The 17,941-nt window shown below is 60.8% G+C and overlaps 2 protein-coding genes and 1 long non-coding RNA gene across 7 annotated transcripts in view; all 3 read right to left on the bottom strand.

The window, feature by feature from the left end:
- Window positions 1–403: 403 nt before the first annotated feature.
- Window positions 404–2,811, bottom strand: LOC135183913 (uncharacterized). The gene is made up of 2 exons (XR_010305770.1): window positions 2,125–2,811; window positions 404–1,586 (listed from the first exon to the last, which is right to left on the bottom strand). It is a non-coding gene; the product is annotated as an uncharacterized LOC135183913 (long non-coding RNA).
- Window positions 2,812–3,021: 210 nt separating this feature from the next.
- Window positions 3,022–4,719, bottom strand: PIN4 (peptidylprolyl cis/trans isomerase, NIMA-interacting 4). Of its 2 annotated transcripts, none has more exons than XM_064159235.1 (4): window positions 4,695–4,719; window positions 4,240–4,310; window positions 4,014–4,133; window positions 3,022–3,459 (listed from the first exon to the last, which is right to left on the bottom strand). In XM_064159235.1, the coding sequence occupies exons 3-4, from the start codon at window positions 4,095–4,097 to the stop codon at window positions 3,301–3,303; spliced, it is 243 nt and encodes an 80-aa protein (XP_064015305.1). In that variant the 5' UTR covers window positions 4,098–4,133; window positions 4,240–4,310; window positions 4,695–4,719; the 3' UTR covers window positions 3,022–3,300. The 2 variants fall into 2 exon arrangements, with proteins under 2 accessions (XP_064015305.1, XP_064015304.1); XM_064159234.1 differs by lacking the exon at window positions 4,695–4,719 and adding an exon at window positions 4,473–4,582.
- A 347-nt stretch (window positions 4,720–5,066) lies between these two features.
- Window positions 5,067–17,941, bottom strand: part of NHSL2 (NHS like 2) — a 32,828-nt gene continuing 19,953 nt past the window's right edge. For 3 of the 4 annotated variants that reach the window (XM_064159230.1, XM_064159232.1, XM_064159233.1), the window contains exons 2-8: window positions 14,339–14,491; window positions 13,455–13,591; window positions 13,100–13,304; window positions 11,828–11,959; window positions 8,869–11,061; window positions 8,181–8,310; window positions 5,067–7,812 (exon numbers count right to left, since the gene is read on the bottom strand). In XM_064159230.1, the coding sequence (XP_064015300.1) occupies window positions 7,500–7,812; window positions 8,181–8,310; window positions 8,869–11,061; window positions 11,828–11,959; window positions 13,100–13,304; window positions 13,455–13,591; window positions 14,339–14,491 (3,263 nt within the window). In that variant the 3' untranslated portion in view covers window positions 5,067–7,499. The remainder of the gene's footprint in view (window positions 7,813–8,180; window positions 8,311–8,868; window positions 11,062–11,827; window positions 11,960–13,099; window positions 13,305–13,454; window positions 13,592–14,338; window positions 14,492–17,941) is intronic. The other variant, XM_064159231.1, reaches the window with a different exon arrangement.

The raw sequence follows: 17,941 nt of genomic DNA, 5'->3' as shown, positions 1-17,941 counted from the left end.
TGGAGCAAAGCTGGAGATGGGTAGGTTCAGACTGGCTGTGAGGAGGAAGTTGTTGAGCATGAGAGTGGTGAGAGCCTGGAATGGGTTGCCCAAGGAGGTGTTGAGGCCCCATGGGTGGAGGTGTTTAAGGCCAGGCTGGATGAGTCTGTGTGCAGCCTGATCTAGGGTAGGCTGCCCCTGCCCATGGCAGGGGGGTGGGAACCAGATGATCCTTGTGGTCCCTTCCAACCCTGACTGATTCTGTGATTCTAAGATAGCCATGGACATCAGTTAAACAGGGGAATGAGCAAAAGCAGCCAGGATTCTGCACGGGGTGCAGGAAGAAGACACTACCTGGGGATTCTCAGAAATGTGGAACTGATTCTCATTGTGGATTCCCGATTTGGGTTTTAGCCTCAAAAAATTAGTTGGATCAATCATCGTGGGTTTATTTACTCTTGTTTGTACACATGATGTAATACAGCACAGGTGTGAGCACTGATCTGCTTTAGGGCATAGCACAGGGAACAGCAGGAGGTGAAGAAATCTCAAAAGAGGGGGAAATGTCACCTTAGAAATCAGGCCTTAAGCCTGTTTTATTACTCTGAGCTACTCCTCAGCTACATTTCAAGAACAAGGATTTGTTTCCCAGCAGCTTACTCCCTGTTTTGCAGCACCTATATGGATTCCCACACACTGGATCAATTCCTGCATGTGCTGCTTTTGAGCTCATCTCTTCATTTACTATGTCAGTTAATGAGAAGAGAGGAACTTAGGGCTGTAAGCCTGAGAGAGTGGTCTTGGTGGAGGGAGCCAGATGCTTCCCTTCCTGAGGACCCTGGTGACAGCAGCACTCCTGTCCTGCCATCCCTCACCAGGAAGACAACTTTGTGGTACCAGAGCAGGAAGGAGTCTTCATCAAACAATGAAAACTACAAAGTTATTGACCTCACAGAGGAGGAGGTTGCCTCCAAAAAGACCACTCTGACTGCTGATGACTTGGATGAAGTGAAACCACCACAACACAAGGTGACACTTCTTTATGGTGAAGGCGACAGAGCACTGGAATGGGCTACACAGAGAGGCTGTGGTCTCCTTCTCTGGAGACTTTCAAAACCTGCCTGGATGCATTCCTGTGTGGCCTGCCCCAGGTGATCCTGCTTTGGCAGGGGGTGGGACTCAATCATTAGAGGTCCCTTCCGACACTGAACATTCTGTGACGCTGAGAAACTGGCACCAGCTGCGTCCACAATGGACACAGAGCTGATGAAGCAGCAGCAAGACAGTGAAACAATCCAACATCCACGAATCTGAGCAAATCATTGACTCAGGCATTACACCATCATTACCTTTCCTTCATCCACTCGACCAAGAGAGTCAGAGCCTCCCACGGAAGCAGTGTTCCCATCTGCATTCAGAGAGCATGGCTGAGGCAAGCCACAGCCTATCTGGGCACCACCAGCAGACCCCTGACAAGCAGGAGGAAAAAAAAAGAGAGTTGCTGCTCAAAGTCCTCCAAGCACTGGAGGCCAGCACCCCAGCTGCCAGGTCTGAGCTGAAATGTGGCACTGAAGAAGCCTCTCTGCTCCAGTTCTTGCTGGGAAGGCCTGGAAGAGAAATTAGCCCCTGAGTGCTGCAACATGCTGTGTGCCCCAGGCCTTCTGGTGTTGCTGCAGGGGTCAAGGAAGGCTCTGGTCTGAGCTCACCCCTAGTTATTCCCCTCCCCAGCACAAAGGCAGCAAAAGGGAGAGGAAAGAGGAGCTTGAAGCTGCACTTTCTCTGTGGGGTGGGGCAAGTTTTCTGACCCTCTTTCCCACCCCCATTTTAGCTGTACTGATTGAATATCTTCCTCTGGTGCAGCAAGCACCATGAGGTGGACTCACAGCTCAGAACCACACACAGAAGCTTCAACCCAGAAGAGCCTTGCCCTGTCTCTTGGCAGCATTCTGCTCCCCTGACTTGTCCCTCTGCCACCACACTGAGACCAGTGTGGCCAGCACGTGTCCAGCACTGTCCACCTTCTGCATGGCCTTTCCTTGCAACAACAGGGCACTGAATCCTGCTGCTTCCTCCTGCCTCAGGCACATTTAGTGCCCAACAAGTTGCAGTTGTATCCCAATGTGATCACAAGGGACACTTCCACACCTGGGGGAGGGAACCAGCCTGCTGCATCTGACTCCTTTGTACCGGGGGCTGTGACAAACAACAGGCCTGTGGGTACTGGAGAGGTGCCAGTGAGCTTCTGCTAATAGGCAGAACAAAGCTCTGGTAGCCTGGAAACCAGAAGTTTATTAATAGAGCATCTCTTAAACAAGGCCACATCTGCTCTGGTAGCAGAGGGGAAGGGCCTGGCTGCCTTCTTAACAAGACATTAAGGAGCTAGAGCTTTGCAGCCCTTTGCCTCTGAGCAACATCCCTGAAAGAGAGGGAGGAGAAACACCTGCCCTGGTTTTGCTGTCCCCTGCTCTTTTTTTGGTCTTTTCTCCTTGTTCCTGACCCCTCTGGTAGTGCTCAGGGCCTGTGCTAGACGAGTGCCTGGTTTGAGCACGAAGAGGCTGGCTGCAGTGGGGAGTTTGCTGCCAGTAGCCCAGGCTCCAGGAGGCAGGAGATGGAAAGTGCTGTCTCATCCCATCCATCATCACACTATCCTTCAGCACAGCCTGCTGGGATGCATGGACACGGAGCTCTGAGCAGCAGGGCACGCAGAGGCCACAGCTGTGGAGGGGCTTCTCTCTCACTCTAGCCCAAGTCACACAACTGTATCCCTCAGCTTCCAGTGGGCAAGATGCAGCTTCAGGCACCTTTGCGTGCAGGATTCCTTCTGCAGCTACCCCTCCCCCACCACTGCCCAAATAGGTTCCCCCAGCCCCACCCTGATGCCCAGTCAGGCCCACAAGCTCAGTCACACACCCACAAGCCCTGGCTGTGGTGTCACCCAGCTGCCAGCTAAGGGAGTGTCCTGCCATCCCCAGGTTGAGCTCTAGAGCACAAACTGTTGCCTAGGAGCTGCCTGCATCCCCTTGCTGGGCAGAGGGACAATGATCAAAGCCAGGGAAGGCCTCATTTATTGAGAGCAGAGTCTCCACAAGGCAAAGTAAGACAACAACATGCCAACAACAGCAAGAAGCTCGTTTTGCCTCTTCAAGGGGACACTTTACTGCTCCAGACAGGGCCCTGCTCCTTGTCAGGTGTGCTCTGTTGTCCTGCCACAACAAGAGGGGCAGCTGCTGCCTCTGGGTACGCTGCTGGTCACCACTGACCTGCTCCACAGCCGAGGTGTCTGGGAAGCTCTTGAGAATCAAGCATTCAATGAGTCACACTTTATTTTCTGCCCTCCACCATGATAATGTGGTACCCGAACTTGGTTTTGACAGGAGGGTCTGTGTACACTGGCTTGTCCATGCTGCTCACGGGCAGGGCGAACGCTGCGTCCTGGAAAGGTCCCACCATGGAGCCTCTGCTCATCCAGCCCAAGTCTCCCTGGAAGGAGGCACCATCAGGGTTAAGCTGTGAGAATCTCACTGCAATGCAGCTTCATCAGCAAGGGAGGGTGGGCAAGGTGGCTGTGGGACAGCAAACCTGTCCCAGCAGCATCTCACTGTGCTGTGAGAGTGGACAGTGCAGGGAAGAGCCACTCACTGGGCTCCCTTCAGCAAGCACTGTGCTGAAAACACACCAAAAGTGGGCTTGGCTCTGCCCATGGCTGTGTGGGTCTTGTATGCCTTAGCTCTGCCGTACAGAGAGCTCGGCAGTGCCAGGCTGACTCAGTCCTGTGGTTCTCTGTATCCCTCGCTGAGCTAGTGGTGCTGCTCGTGCCTTTGCCCTGTAGGGAAAGCTGCCCCCGACCAGTGTTTGCCCACCCCACACTGTGCCTGAAGCCGTCACCAGGAGGCTTTCTGCAGGCACATGGGAAGGTCACCCCAAGAGAGGGTGAGGACACCCCCAGGCGTGGGACCTCCTTCTCGTGAACACGACTGCACCCCCTTGCTCCCCTCCCTGAGACCACCCTGCGGGGGGGCGGGCACAGCACATACCCCTTGCCTGGCTTTGTCCTCGCTGTACTGCGAGGCAACCTCACTGAAGCGCTGGCCAGACCTCAGCTTCTCCATGGCCTCCATGGCCTTGCCGTGCTTCTCACACAGGATGTGCCGCACCTAGGAGCAGGAAGGGAAGCGGGGCCGTGGCAGGCGGGCTGGCCGCCCGCGTACCGACAAAAGAACGGGGACTGCCCCAGGGACCCTGCCCGCCCCCGGGACTCACCTTCACAGCGCTGCCGCCTCCCTTCGGGCCCTGGGCTTTGCTCTCGCCGCTGCCGCTGTCATCGCCACCGCCTGTGAACGCAGCGCCCTGAGACCAGCCCGGCCCTGGCCGCCCCCGGACCACCCGGGCAGGCCGGGGCAGGTGCCCGCCGGGGCAGGTGCCCGCAGGCCCTGCTGCCCGCCCTGCTGCCCGCCGTGCCCAGCCCCGCTCAGCCTCCCCCCAGCCCCGCTCACCCTTCGCTCCCTTGCCGCCGCCTTTCTTTTTGGGCGCCATCTTGCCGCCGCCAGGCCCCGCCGAGGCCCCGGGCTGCCCGCGGCGCGCCGGTCCGGCACTGCCACGGGGGCTCCCTCCACGCCGCCGCCCTTCCGCCCGGCACTTGCGCGGACACCCCAACCGCACCCGCGGCTCAGGGCCCGCAGCGGGGAAGCGGCGGTGCCTGCGGCCGCCTCCCGTACCTGGGCACCAGGAGCTGCCTCCCGCAGCCTGGGCTCGGCGGACGCCGCAGCCCCTGCCAGGCGTCCCTCCCGGCCGTGTGGAGTGCCCAGCCGGCACACACGGCTGTCCGCAGAGCCGCTATGGGCTGTCCTTGGCGCGCCTCCCGGCACCCATCCCACCTGCCCCCCGAACCGCAAACCCAGCCGCAGCCCCGCACCGGTGCCACCGTGCCAGCCTCAGCACCCACCCGGCCAGCCCCCGGCTCGCACCAGCAGGTAGCCGACAATACAAGGCTGTGTCTCCCCGAGCCACCCGGCGGCTCTCGGGGGTGCTCTTCCCCCCCGCCCCCATTCGCGACCCCCGGGGGCAAGAAGCAGGACGCGGAGACAGCCTCAGCAGGGAGTTTTTACCAAGCCGGCGAGATCAGCAAGTACAACACTCAGCAGCTCCGCAGGGCCAGGGCTGGCACCGGCCGGGTGCTGCCCAGGGACCGAGAGCTGCTGCCCCACAGCCGCGGGAGCGGTTCTGCATCCGCGGCCGAAGGGAGGGGGAAGCAAAGGGCCGGGGGCGAGCTCTCAGCCCGGAAAGAGCGCATTCCTCCGGCCAGGGTCTCCATCCTTCATCTCAACCCTGCCTGGGGGGCCAGGATCCACCCGAGCCCTCAGACATTGCCCATCCGGTGTCCCCACTCCGTGCTTGTCCCCAGTTGCCCACTGGTGCCCACCTCCTCCTCCACCACCACCTTTCCTGAGCAGTCATGTGCAAAACGTACCCGTCCCCAGAGCTTGTTCCCAGGCTCTGTCCTGCCCCACCAGCACCTTCCTGGCGGGCCCTGGTGCAGCAGGAACGCCGTGGGATGGGGGTGAAGCATGGGAATTCCTTAGGGCTTTTGTGTGGTTTGTTTTTTTTCCTGAGTTTCTCAACCTGGATCTTAATTGCAGGCTTCAGTCTGCAGCCCCAGGAGAGGGAAGAGAGCAATGTGCAATTAGTGGGAGGGAGGGAGGGGGAACCATCCACGGAGGCTCCTTTAGGGGCAAATCCCCCATGGGTGTGAAGATGGGGCTGTGTGTGTGTGTGTGTGTGTGTTCAGAGAGAGCTGTGCTCCCCAGGCAGAGCTCCTGGGGGTGCAGGGATCACCCAGCCCAGCTCTGGCCCGTTGGAGAGGTTGCTATGGTGCCCATACCCAGTCACACTGCTCTGCCCCATGCACAGCAGAGCTGGAGCATGCTGGAGCTCACAGGAATAACATGGAAGTTGTCCTAAACACTGTGTTTCTTCCTCAGCCGTGGGCTGGCCCCTTCCCTCTGGCTACAGGCTGGGGCTGGTACTTCCTCCCGGTCCTGCCCCAGCTCTGCCATGGTCCTGGCAGCTGCCCTCACTGTCCCTCTGTCACTAACACACCAGAGCCAAGCCAGGAAGAAGCAGCCAGAGGTGAAGGGGACAAATCCCACCTTGTGCCTTTCATTGTGCCCCAAAGGGGGGCAGGGAGCCAGCAGGGGATGTGCAAGCCCCCACCATGGCAGGGCTGAGCAAGGCAGTTGTGCTGGCACTGTGTCCCCTAGTGCCACTGTGACAAATGCCACCTCCTCATGGCACCCACCCAGGCAGCCTCATGGGCAGGCACATACCATGGGACACGCTTTAGCAGCATGTCCAAGGCCATGAGATGCTCAAGGTGACAGGGACCTTGTGTGTGCCAGGGGATGGTGGCACTGCCAACAGCACTCTGATAGCAGTGTGGTGCAGCTTTGCCAATTGTGCTGGCACTCATCCTGCTTCACCTCACACAGCTCCCTGGCAGCCAGTAGGCACAGGCAGGTGGTGGGCAACCCTGGAGGGACCCTGGGAGTCACCAGGAGGTGGCTCAAGTGACTTCTGCCTGGGTTTGGTCAACAGCTTGGCAGTAACTCCGAATCTCCAGTGGGTGATGTGGCAGATGTTGATAGATGCTGTTGCAGGGCACTTGTACAGAGCTGGGGAAGTGCTGCCCTGGGCATAGTCCTCATCCCACACCCCACGCCACTCACAGTCAACAACCTGGGGGGCTGCAGAGAGCAGGGAGGTTGGTGGACCCCCATGCATGTTGCAGCTGGGAGGATGAGGCTTTCTGGAGCTGGCAGTGGAGGTGACCCTGGGGTATGTTTTTGGAGCAAGAGCTGAGGAGCTCTGAAATGCAGCATTTTGGGGGCTTTCAAGGGGCTGGGTTGTGGCCTGAGGCCACGGCACTGGGTGTGGATGCTGGGATGCCTGCTCCCCATGCAGCGGGGACGGTGCTCAGGATGATGAGGGGGCACCACTTGTGGCTCTTCCAAAGCAGCCTCAATGCCAGCTGACCCATTAAGGTCTTCCCAAAGTGCAATCCAGCCAAGCTCAATCCCGGGGGCCCTGCCTGGGCAACTCAAGGTACGGGGTCAGAGGAGAGGGAAGAGAAGAGCATCACCACTGCGCGTCAGGAAAGCCGTTTACAGCACCACATGCCGAGGGACCAGACGGGTTCAAGCGAGCTGTGCTGCGGGTGCTGAGCCGGCTGGGCACTGCGGCCCGGCTCTGCTTCCCCAGAGGGCACCATCGGTCCTGGGGCTCAGCAGGGCAGTGATCCCAGCCACAGGACCGCTCCTCCCATCCCAGGAAGGGCCCAACTCCTACTGCAGACATGAGGCCTCGGGCTCCAAACGCTGCCTCTCTGCCGGCGTCTCCAAGGAAGAAACAAAAGCAGAAGAAAAGGCCTGGCAGGACACAGGGACCCAGCCAGGACACCCCTTCCACAGCAGCACTCCCTCCGCAGCCTTCTCCAGCCCTTCACGGCTGGCTGGGACCATGTGAGGTCAGGGCTGGCTTTTGGGGCTGTTGGCACTGTCCAGCTCGGGGGCGAATTCGGTGATCACCCTCCGAGCCAAGGGGTTTGTGGTCTTGAGCAGTTCGGCAGCAGATGGCCGGGTCCCAGGGCTGGCTTTGCTGCCCTTCTTCTGGAGCAGGGCTTTGAAGTCTTCATTCCTGCTGGAAGACTTCCCGGTGCTGCCCCCTGTTGCTGGGGACTCACTAGTCGGGGACCCCGAAGTCTTTACAGGTGAGTGGGAGTTGGGTCGGCTGCTAAAGGTGTCACCAGGCTCCTTCCTCCCCAAGACCTTCCTCTTTGACCTGGGCATCAAAGAGACATGTAGTGAGAGCAGCAGGAGCTGCTGCTGCTCTGGATGGGGCAAGGTCCTACAGCAAGGGGCATGATGCCAGCCCAGCTGTGGCTGTGCCTGCTGTGCCAGGGTAAGACAACCCAAGCCCGGGCCTAGCTACTGGCAAGCACTCTCCTGGCAGCAAGGTCCAACTTGCCCCACAGCTGATGGAGCTGTGACCCAACCCCTGCAAGGCTTATCCTGGCTGCAGACCCCAGGGTGCTAAACCCGAAAGTGCTTGAGGTTATCCCCAGGTGTGAGCACTGGCCCCAGCCTGGAACTTTCAAGGTGTGGCGTCAGGGAGGACACCCCATGGCCCCTGCCACACTCCAGCCCTACCTGTGGATCACGGTGAAGAGGTCCTCGGTGGTGCGGGAGGTCACAAACACGTCGTCGTCCTCCTCCGCGATGGAGTCGGCTGTCTTGGCGCTGGCGAAGCTCTTCTCTGTGCCAGCCTCTGCTGAGCTGCCTGTGGGAGGGGAGGAGAGGGCAGCTGTGAGCCACCCGGTGTGGGCACAGGTGGGACCCCAGTCATAGAATCATAGGATTGTTTTGGTTGGAAAAGATCATTGAGTCCCAACTGTCAATCCAACACTACCCCTAAACCGTGTCCCCAAGGGCCATGGCCATATGTTTCTTGAACACCTTCAGGATGGTGACTCCACCACCATCCTGGGCAGCCTGTTCCAGTGCCTGACCACTCTTGCAGGAAAAAAATGCCCTAATCTCCAACCTAAACATTCCCTGGAGCAATTTCAGGCTATTTCCTCTCATTCTACCACCTGATACTAAGGAGAAGACACCATCCACCACCTCGCTCCAACCTGCTTTGGTGGAGCTGTAGAGAGCAATGAGATCTGCCCTCCACCTCCTTTTCTCCAGGCTGAACACCTCCAGGTCCCTCAGCTGCTCCTCACCAGATCTGTTCTCTATGTCCTTCACCAGCTTGATTGCCCTTCTCTGGGGACACTACAGCAACTCAATAGCCCTGGGGTAAACCTCACTGCAGGAGTGGGGAGACCCTCACCTTGCTCTGAGGTGGGGTCGGCAGCTTGTGCTGTGCCCAGGGCCTCAGGAGACGATGGGTCCTCGGCGTCGGGGTCGCAGCAGGTGGTGTCGGCATCCAGCGTGATGATAGGGCTGGGAGTGGGTGGCTGGTCCCCCAGGCCAGCTCCCAGCTGTGCTGGCGCTGGGGCCAGAGGCAGGTAGAGCACGCTGGGCTTTTTGGGCACCGGTGGTGGCACCTTGGCCTTCCTCCGCTCCCCCCTGCCGGCACTGCTCCGCTCTGGCTGCAGCTCATCCTCCAGGCTGCCCTGCGAGAGCCGGCGGTGCCCCATCGGGGCCCGGGGTTCCCCCAGACCTCTCCTCAGCTCCCCTTTCCGCAGCACCACGAAGCCTTCATGTGGCAGCCCCTTCTCCTTGGTTATGGCACCTGGTGGCGACGTGGGGAACAGGGGACCCTCCTCCCTGAGCACCACGGGCTTGGGCAGGATGCTGGGGGGACGCTTGGCCAGTGGTGGCTTCTCAGCCACGGGTGGCTTCACTTTCTTCTCTGGCCCTGGGCAGGGAGCTTGCGGTGGCTCCTCAGTGTGCTCCGGGACATCGGTGTTGTCCTCTGGCTCCGAGCGGCTGATGGAGCGCAGGCGGACGGAGCGCAGGTCGGACTGGGTGACCACTGGCATGATGGGCGTGATGGGGCTGGGCTTCTGCACCAGCTTGGTGCCAAAGGTGGAGTCAGAGTGGTGCCGGCTGACCTTGGTCTTTCCCTTCAGGGAGATCTTCAGCCCTGAGAGGTCGAGGTGGGCTGGGGGTGTGAGCGGCAGGTCAAAGGACAGCCTTGACTTGGGGCTCCTCTCCATGGGGGACGTGGGTGGCAGCGAGGACTTCCTCTCGGGGACCAGCGGCCTCACCCGCACCTGGTGCGGGGAGTGCCCAAGGATGGCAGAGGTGGGGACGGTGGGGGTGGGAGTCTCCGACTGGCTGGAGTAGCCACTGGATGGGGACATCAGCCCCGTGGGCCTGCCGGGGGATGAGGTCTTGAGGTCTGCCTCGGTGGAGAGCTGGGAGGGTGTTGTGGCCCTGGAAGTGGAGGGGGATGTGAGGGACTCGGAGCTGCCCCGAGCCTTGGCACACTCGATGGCCGTGGTGCCTGTGGCCGTGCTCGAGCTGGAGAGGGACCGGTAGGGATCAGTGGCCTTCCAGTCCGCCAGGTGCCACCGGTGTGGGGCAGCCGTGCCCTCGGGCTCCCTGCCCACGCTGCTCTGAGGGTCAGAGTGCACCAGGCGGTGGCCCTGCAGCTCCGGCGCAATGCACAGGCTCTTGGGTCGCTGATCCTTGGGCAGCACCAAGCTGGGCCCCACGGTGGCATCTGGCCCCTCTTTGATGAGGGAGACGCTGCGCGTGGGTGGCGAGGGCTTCTTCTTTGCCTTCTTGAGGGAGATGCTCTTGGAGCGCCGCCGGCGCTGCCCCTCTGGCTCCAGCCCAAGCGAGACGTTGTCAGTGCTGGTGCTGCCCTCCGAGCTGGCGCTGGGGTAGCCCAGGGCATAGTTGGCGCTGCCCCGCCGGGTCTCGGCGTAGGCGATGTCCACGGAGCAGAGGGACCCCGAGTCAGTGGGCACTGACAGCGAGCGCTCTCGGAACCGGCACCCTGCCCGCTCCACCTCCAGCCTCACCGGCCCCACCGGCTCCGGCTCCTCGGGGCTTCCCGGCAAGAAGCTCCCCTTGGCTTCGCGGCCCTCGCACCTCTGGCCACCCCCGGAGCTGGAGGGGGATTCGGGCACTGTGCCCGAGAAGGAGCTGGGCCCGTTGCTGCCCACACGCTCCTCCATGGAGATGAAGAAGGAGGCGGCGGTGGGCGAGCCCGGGCCGGGCGATGGGCTGGAGCCGCGTGGGGAGGTGCAGATGGGTGCTTTGCCCTCGCTGGTGGCAGGGCTGGGGGGGCTCACGTAACCCAGAGAGCTCCAGGGTGGGGGGAAGGGGGTGCCCGGCGGCCCGTTGCAGGTGCCAGCGCAGGGGGTGGCTGTGGTGTCCGTGGTGGTGGGAGGCTGGCAGCAGCGGGCACCAAGGTCGCTGAAAGTCTTCCTCAGCGGGGCAGACAGGGGCGGGCGGGGGCTGACCTCCTGGGGGGTCTTCACCCCGCTTGTGGTCTCAGGCACGAAGCTGCAGGAGAGGGACTCAGAGATGGGCGTGTGTGAGGTGACCGTGGGGCCGTTGGCACCGCCTGTGAGGAGAGACAAGACCTGGTGAGCTCCACCCTGCTTCCGCCTCTGCTGCAGGGTCTGTGGCACGGTCCTGCTGCATGTACCACGGGGCCAGCACAGGTCCAACCCTGTGGCCTCTATCTGGGGCTGCTCCTCTGCCCAGGCATGAAATGTGCCAGGCAGACTGGAAAGGACAGGTTGGCACCTCCTTACCAGATGCTCTCCCCACCCCTCCCACTGGCAGGGCCACAATCCAAGTCGGGACAATCTCTGTTCAGTTTTAACCCTCTAGTCTGGCATATGTGGCTGGGATGTGCCATGGGCAACTTAGCAGCCACGTCAGGAGTCTCTATCCATGGTAGTAGTGGCCCCATGGTGATCTTCCACAGGGGTCCAGCATCATGTGGCCATGCCAGGAGAGCTGCAGGCACCCCGAGTCCTTGGCATGCTAGCAAAGGCAAGCTCACCAGTGCCAGCAAAGACAGGGTCTGTCCACAGCCAGGGAGGGTGGGCTCAGGGCGAGAAGTGGCAGAGCTGAGGTTGGGTGACTAGTGTCACTGGGAGAAATACTGGTGCCCTTCACATCCCAAACGTGTGCCAGGCCCCACCTCAGGGTGAAGGGGCTGTCCCTGTCCATGCTGGCTTGGTAGCTCCCCCCAGGGAGGAGCTCATCTGTGCCTGGACTGGTTGCCAGCCTCTGGGGTGGCTCTGCCCCTGTTCAAGTGAGCTCTGGTGGGTGCCAGCCCTGCCAGGGCGTGAAAGTGTCTGCGTGGTTCTTGCTGTCACCTGGGTCTCGCAGGGCCAGGTTGGGGAAGCCAATCACGGTCCGTCTGCGGCGCAGGGTGGACTTGGGGTTGATGGCAGTCTCAGTGTTAAAGAGGGAGTGACGGCCACTCACCAGCCTGGCAAAGTGCTGCCCTGTAGCCAAAACAAACAGGCAGTGCCAGGGGCGGCCTGGGTGGCTGCTCGGTGCCCTCTGTCACCGTGCATCCCTAGGGTGTCCCCTAGTCTGGGATGGTGGCTGGAGGCAGGAGGGTGGTGAGCTATATGGGGTGAGCCATGGGGAGATGGGGCCATGGAAATGGAGATGCTGGGGATGGAGGTGGGATGGAGGAAAAGCTGTGGAGACCACCCCAGCTCTGTGCCCAGGCTTGAGTCTGTGCTGGGCAGGTTGGGCCCATGCCTCTGGGCTTTGTTGTTAACCACAGAAACACGGGATGGTTTGGGCTGAAGAGACCTTTAAAGCTCATCCAGTCCAATCCCCTGCAGCCAGCAGGGACATCTGCAGCTAGAGCAGATTGCTCAGAGCCCCAAAAAGCCTGATCTGCAATGGTGCCAGGCATGGGCTATCTCCCACCTCTCTGGGCAACCTGGGCCAGGCTCTCACCACCCTCAGTGTCAAACATTTCTTCCTTCTCTCCAATTTGAATCTCCCTCTTGGAGTTCAAACCATCACCCCTTGTACTAAGTGGGGCACTAATGGGGCCAGAGCCACACTGGGGACACAGACACGAGGAACATCAGGGCAGTAAGAAGCACCAGTGTGGGCCTGGTATGTCTCTCTATCATGGAGAGAATGGGCAGGAGGTTATCTTTGGCCTTCATATGGTACCACTGGCACTGGACTCCAGCCTGGTGGCATATCATGGCATTCATGGCTGCAAAGACTGGACAAGACCTGGGAGCTGCAGTCCCAAGAGGATGGATGGATGGATGGATGGATGGACGGACAGACAGAAGGGACAAGCTGGCCGTGGAGCACAGAGAGAGCCAAGGTGACAGCAGAACCACAGCCAAAACAAGAGACCAAATGGCAGAGTGGCTGTTGGGTCAAACACACAAAGATGAGGATGGCAGGAGATGGTGGTTGATGCCAGCATGGCCCAGCTGTCGACCTGCTCTGCTTCCCCCCCACCCCCCAATTCCTGGCCTGTGGGGACACAGGTTCACTGCCCCAGGCCCCCTACCCCACCCTGCTGCTGGGGCACCTCCTTGCCCACTCTCCCCATTCTCCCCAGTGCCAGGGCTGCCCCTGGCACCACAGGGGCACCACCCTACCCGAGACATTGATGGGGACGATGTTGGTTTGGATAGAGCAGGACTGGTGCCACTGCTTCTCCTCCACCGTGGGCAGGGGGAAGGCCCTGGGCCAGGCTGGCTGCTTGTCCGGGCTGGTGGGGAGGCTCAGGGGGGTGCCTGGTGACCCTGCAGCCAGCGCGGTCGTGCCTGTGGTCTCCTCTTCAGTGTCTCGCCGGCTCGGGGGCTGCAGGGGGAAAGGTGTGTCACCCACCACGGGGACAAGGCTGGCACACAAACTTCCTCTCCTGGCACTGCTGCCTGACCAGCCATGCCAAGCCCTCTGCCCTAGGCAATGCCAGGTCCGCCTTACCCCACCCTGCCACCCAGCACTCACCATAAGCACAAACTCGAGGCGCTTGGCAGGGGGGGGTTGGGGTGATGGCTCAGGGGGGGTGTCGGGGGATGGGTGACCGGTGGCACGGAAGGTCTGCCCGGTGACTCTGCTCTCGGTGTACTGTTCTTCATACTCCTCTGCAAGAGAAACAGAGCTGGCATCCTGCTCCAGCCATGCCCAGGGGCAACAGCTCTGCTCCTGGGCAGAAGGAACGCGATGGCATAGGTGGCTGTCCCCATCCCTACTCCACACAGGTGGGAAAGGAAACCCCAAAAAGGAATGGCAGGGCTGGTGGCAGGGGGTGGGTTGAGGCAGCACTGAGACCCCAGCAGCACTCTGTGCTCCCCTGTTCCTTGGGACACTGTGGGTCCTGTGGGGACAGCCAGGAGAGAACTCGATGTCTCTCCACCCTGATTGCTGAGCTCATCAGGGCCAGGGTTGTGGCAGAAGCCAGAGTGGGCTGGGTCTGATTTAACGAGGCTCTAAGGCAGGGGGTGCCAAGCTCGTGATGCCTGTGACGTGCCACAGTCGTGGTCACGCAATGGCCTGGGCCAGAGCCTGGAAGGAAACCACATCAACAGCCAGGCCACGCTGGTTGGACAGAGCTGCAGCCATATCTGTGTGGCATCTGGTGGGCAGAACTGTGGTGCTGGCAGCCAGGTTTGGTCTCTCTTGCTTTGCCACTTGCAGCAGGGCTGTGGGAGCAGAGATGAGAGGGACTGCAGGAGGCTTGGTTCCTCCAGGGACTTCTAGAGCTTGGAGAGGTCTGAGAAGCAGCTTGGACACGTGCACATGGGAGACAACCTTGATGCTGCAATGGTAGTCATGTATCTAGGGCAGCACCCAGCCCTGCCACCTTCACCCAGCCCCTCCTGCCCTGCTACCTTGCAGCAAGCTCTGGAGGTTGAGCTGAGCCTCCTGGTGCAGTTGCTCCATGCCCGGCGGGCGCCCGGCCGTGAGGAAGACATTCACTGGCTGCTGCCATGACAGCTTGGCATTGGTGGGTTTCTTGCTCTCCAGGTCCAGGTTAGAGGTGGCTGGAAGTAGAGGGGGAAGAGTGAGAGGATGGTGTGGCCAGGACTGGAGTCATGCCCTTGTACTGGGTACTGGTGAGGCCACACCTTGATTACTGGGTTTAGTTTTGGGCCCCTACTCCATGGAGGGCACTGAGGTGCTGGTGGAGTTTGGTCTCTTCTCCTAAGGAACAAGTGACAGGACAAGAGAAAACAGCCTGAAGTCACCCCAGAGGAGGTTTAGTTTGGACATGAGGAACACTTTCTTCCCATTGAGAGTTGCCCAGGCTGCCCAGGGCAGTGATGGAGTCCCTATCCCTGGAGAGGTACCAAAGCCATGGAGATGTGGTGATGAGGGCCATGGTTTGCTGGTGCCCTGGCAGTCCTGGGTTCATGGTTGCACTCCATGAGCTTAAAGATCTTCTCCAACCCAAATATTCTGTAATTCCACGAATACAGCTTATTCTGAGGTGTCTCCAGGAAAGCAGGGGTGGGGAGATGTGTGTGTGTCCCTCCAGCAAAGCCGCCCAGCCCTGAGCCCATCACCACCAGCGCTGCTGCTCTGGGCACTGCCAGGCCAGGACAGGGAGGCAGAGAGTGAAATTGAGGAAGGAAGGAAGCCAGGCAGCCCTGTTGCTCAGGGTGACTGCCCGCAGGAAACGCCCTCATGTTCTGCTGAAGAAACCTCCTGGTGCAGAAGAGCACAAGTTGCAACCAAAAGGGAAGGAGTGACAGGGATGTGGAGCCTTGCTCCACGCTGGTTTCACCCTGCTCAGAGAGGTTAACTCACCCTGCCCTGGCCACAGACACCCCGGAAAGGCTCTCCTGGGAAGGGAAACCCAGTGGAGCCAGGCCAGGCACTTGCCCAGATCCTCTGAAAGCCTCAGATGGGTGGAAATGTCCCAAGGAGGTTTTGGTTTCCCTGGGCATGCTGCAGCTTAGCAAACCTTGACATGGGAGCCCCCAGCCCCTTGTTCCAGAGCTGTCCTGAGCAGATGTGGTTTGCCACCCAGTGTGGCTGTGCCAGAGCACAGGCAGTGCCACTGCCTGCACACAGCCCACCGAGCCCTGACTTGGAGGCGAGAGCACAGAGCAGGTTTGGGAGCTTCAGACAGGGGCTCATGGGTGACCCAGGGTTCATCCCTGGGGATCTGGGGCTGATCCTTCTCCAGCTGCCCCAGCTGCAGGCAGAGAGATGGCTGCTGCCATCACCGGGCACTGTGCAATGCCCTGTGATAGCTAATGGGGTGAGTGTCACCCCAGAGGACCAGGGTGTGACCTCCCTGTGCCCTATCTGGCAGTGGGACTTTCCCACTCAGCAGCCAGCACCAGTGCTGGGCACAGCCCCAGCTAGGCCCACGTTCTGCAGGGAAGAGTGGGGAGCTAGGGGCTTCCAGATGGCACCGAGGTGTGGGCAGGCTGTGGGCATGGATGGGACGATTCTTGGTGCTTGTTATCAGCGTGACAAACACCTCCCCTGTGCCACCCGCAAAGTGCCCATCCCCAGAGAACGCCTCAGCTTCCAAAAGGCAGCTGCCCTTGCCATGGCATCCTGCTTGGTGCCAGACCCTAGCCAGGGGAGCCACTACCATCCCCTTGCCTGGATGAGGGGTAACAGCCCCAGAACGGAGCTGAGCCCCCTGGCACAAGACATGTCTCCTTCTGCCAGCGGTGTTCTGTCGGCCATGCCCTGGCTCACCCAGCACTGCAGCCCAAGCGTCACCCCTGCTGCCCAGCGCTGACATGCTGCCCATGGGTGCCATCCTGCCCCCCTCCCCCCGAGCCCACACGCCGCCCAGCACCCAGAGCGAGGTGCCACGTCCCCAGCCTAGTTACTTTTATAATTTGAGTTGCCATGGTGACGTGCCTCAACGCCAGCCTGCTTTCTGCCTTTCCCTTTCTCCGCTAACTAATTTCCCTCGTTTCCATACCAACCGAGAGGTGTCGGGGCGGGCGTGTGTGTGAGCCACGCTGAGGCTTCGCCCGGCTGCGGAGCCCGTGCCCGCGGGCACTGCCAGGCAGCCCGGGGATGGAGTTCTGCCTGTGGTGCGCGAACGCAGCCCCCCTGCCCACTTGGGGACGTGGCTTTTCCTCTTGTCACCTCCCAGCTGGCAATGACTAGAGGTTGTACTGGCAGCAGGAGCCCCATGTCCTGGCCTCTGACTCAGCCCGTGTGCCCAGCTGCCCCCTGGGTACAGGGTAGGGTTGGCTATCTCCCCCAAAACTTGACCTACAGGAGCTAGGAGCACAGGGGATCGGGGGGCAACATTCACCTCTTTGGCCCCCAGACCTCCAACTTGCTCTTTTTGGTGAGGTGAGTGGCCTGCTGCAGCCCCCTCCACTCCCAAGCACACTCCACACTCCAGCTCCTTTCCACCCTCTGCCCAGCTGGCACAGACCCTGCCTTCAACCTCACAGTGCCCATGCTCCTTGCTTTCTGCCCACACATTCCCTGGCAGCCACCCCCTGCAGATCCCCCCACTGTGCCCCCCAGGACTTGGGGCACCCTAAAGCAGAGTCCTCTCCCACCTCCCCACACACAGCTTACCTCCGTGCTTCAGCCCCGCTGCTGGGGCACCCTCGGGCACCCACCCCCCACCCTGTGGGCTCCAACCACGTGGGCAAACCGCAGCACTGAAAGTGGGGCCGCCCTGGGGCGCGCCGGAAGCTGCCCAGGCAGCGGGTGAGGGGAGCCCAGCACCCTGCCCTGAATAGGCTGCTGGCAGAGGAGAGGCTGGCATGGCTGGGCACACAAGAAAAGGACACAGGGGGGGTCGCCTGCAAGCTGGCACCATCCTGAGTGATGCTTACACTGGTGTGGGCATCACTGAGGTGCTGGTGGGGCTGGTGTCATCATCCCAGTGGAAGCAGGAGCTGAGGAGGTGATGGGATGGGAAAGGGTGGAGCAACCAAGCACCCCTTTGGCAGACCAGGCACCCCAAACTGGTGTCCCTTGGGGCTGCACCACGCACGCAAGTGCCAGGGTGCCACCAAGGGTTTGGCTTTGCAGCCCCTCAGAGGGTTTGGCACATCCCAGTCAGCTGCTCGGGGCCTGGCATCATGCGGCAGCTCTCAATGTGGTGCAAGGAGCCAGAGCATGGCCCGTGGCAGGGTTGAGGAGGCAGAGCTGCTGCCAGCTGCCCAGGGATGGGCTGTGCTGGGAAGCAGCCTGAGTGCAGGAGTGGCACAAGAGCAGGTTTGGGATATCCTTGCAAGCCACAGCTGCCACCCACACCCAAGGGGCTTGGGGTGCTCCAGCAGGCTGGAGCAGGAGAGTACAGGAGCCAGAGGAGTGGGGCGAGTGGAGCAGAGCCTGCTGCCCTTGGCCCTGACCCTCCTGCCATGCTTATCAGGGACAGGCTCAAAATACAGCACAGCTGTGAGGGGCCTCTGCCCTGTGGCAAACGCCTGAGGGACGTGGCAGGTGACAGGGGGCAGCAGGGTTGGAGGGCTGGCTCTATCCCACACACACCC

The sequence above is a fragment of the Pogoniulus pusillus genome, chromosome 19 (assembly GCF_015220805.1).
Source record: "Pogoniulus pusillus isolate bPogPus1 chromosome 19, bPogPus1.pri, whole genome shotgun sequence".
Lineage (NCBI taxonomy): Eukaryota > Metazoa > Chordata > Aves > Piciformes > Lybiidae > Pogoniulus > Pogoniulus pusillus.
The sequence above is the reverse complement of the archived record's forward strand: the minus strand, read 5'-3'. Positions and strand labels throughout refer to the sequence as shown.

Coding starts and splice junctions, on each gene's coding strand:
- PIN4 (XM_064159234.1), bottom strand. CDS start 4,512: ATGGCGCCCAAAAAGAAAGGCGGCGGCAAGGGAGCGAAGG. Junction 4,134..4,239: donor GAGGCGGCAGCGCTGTGAAG/GTGAGTCCCGGG, acceptor TCCTGCTCCTAG/GTGCGGCACATCCTGTGTGA. Junction 3,460..4,013: donor AGGACAAAGCCAGGCAAGGG/GTATGTGCTGTG, acceptor GCCTCCTTCCAG/GGAGACTTGGGCTGGATGAG.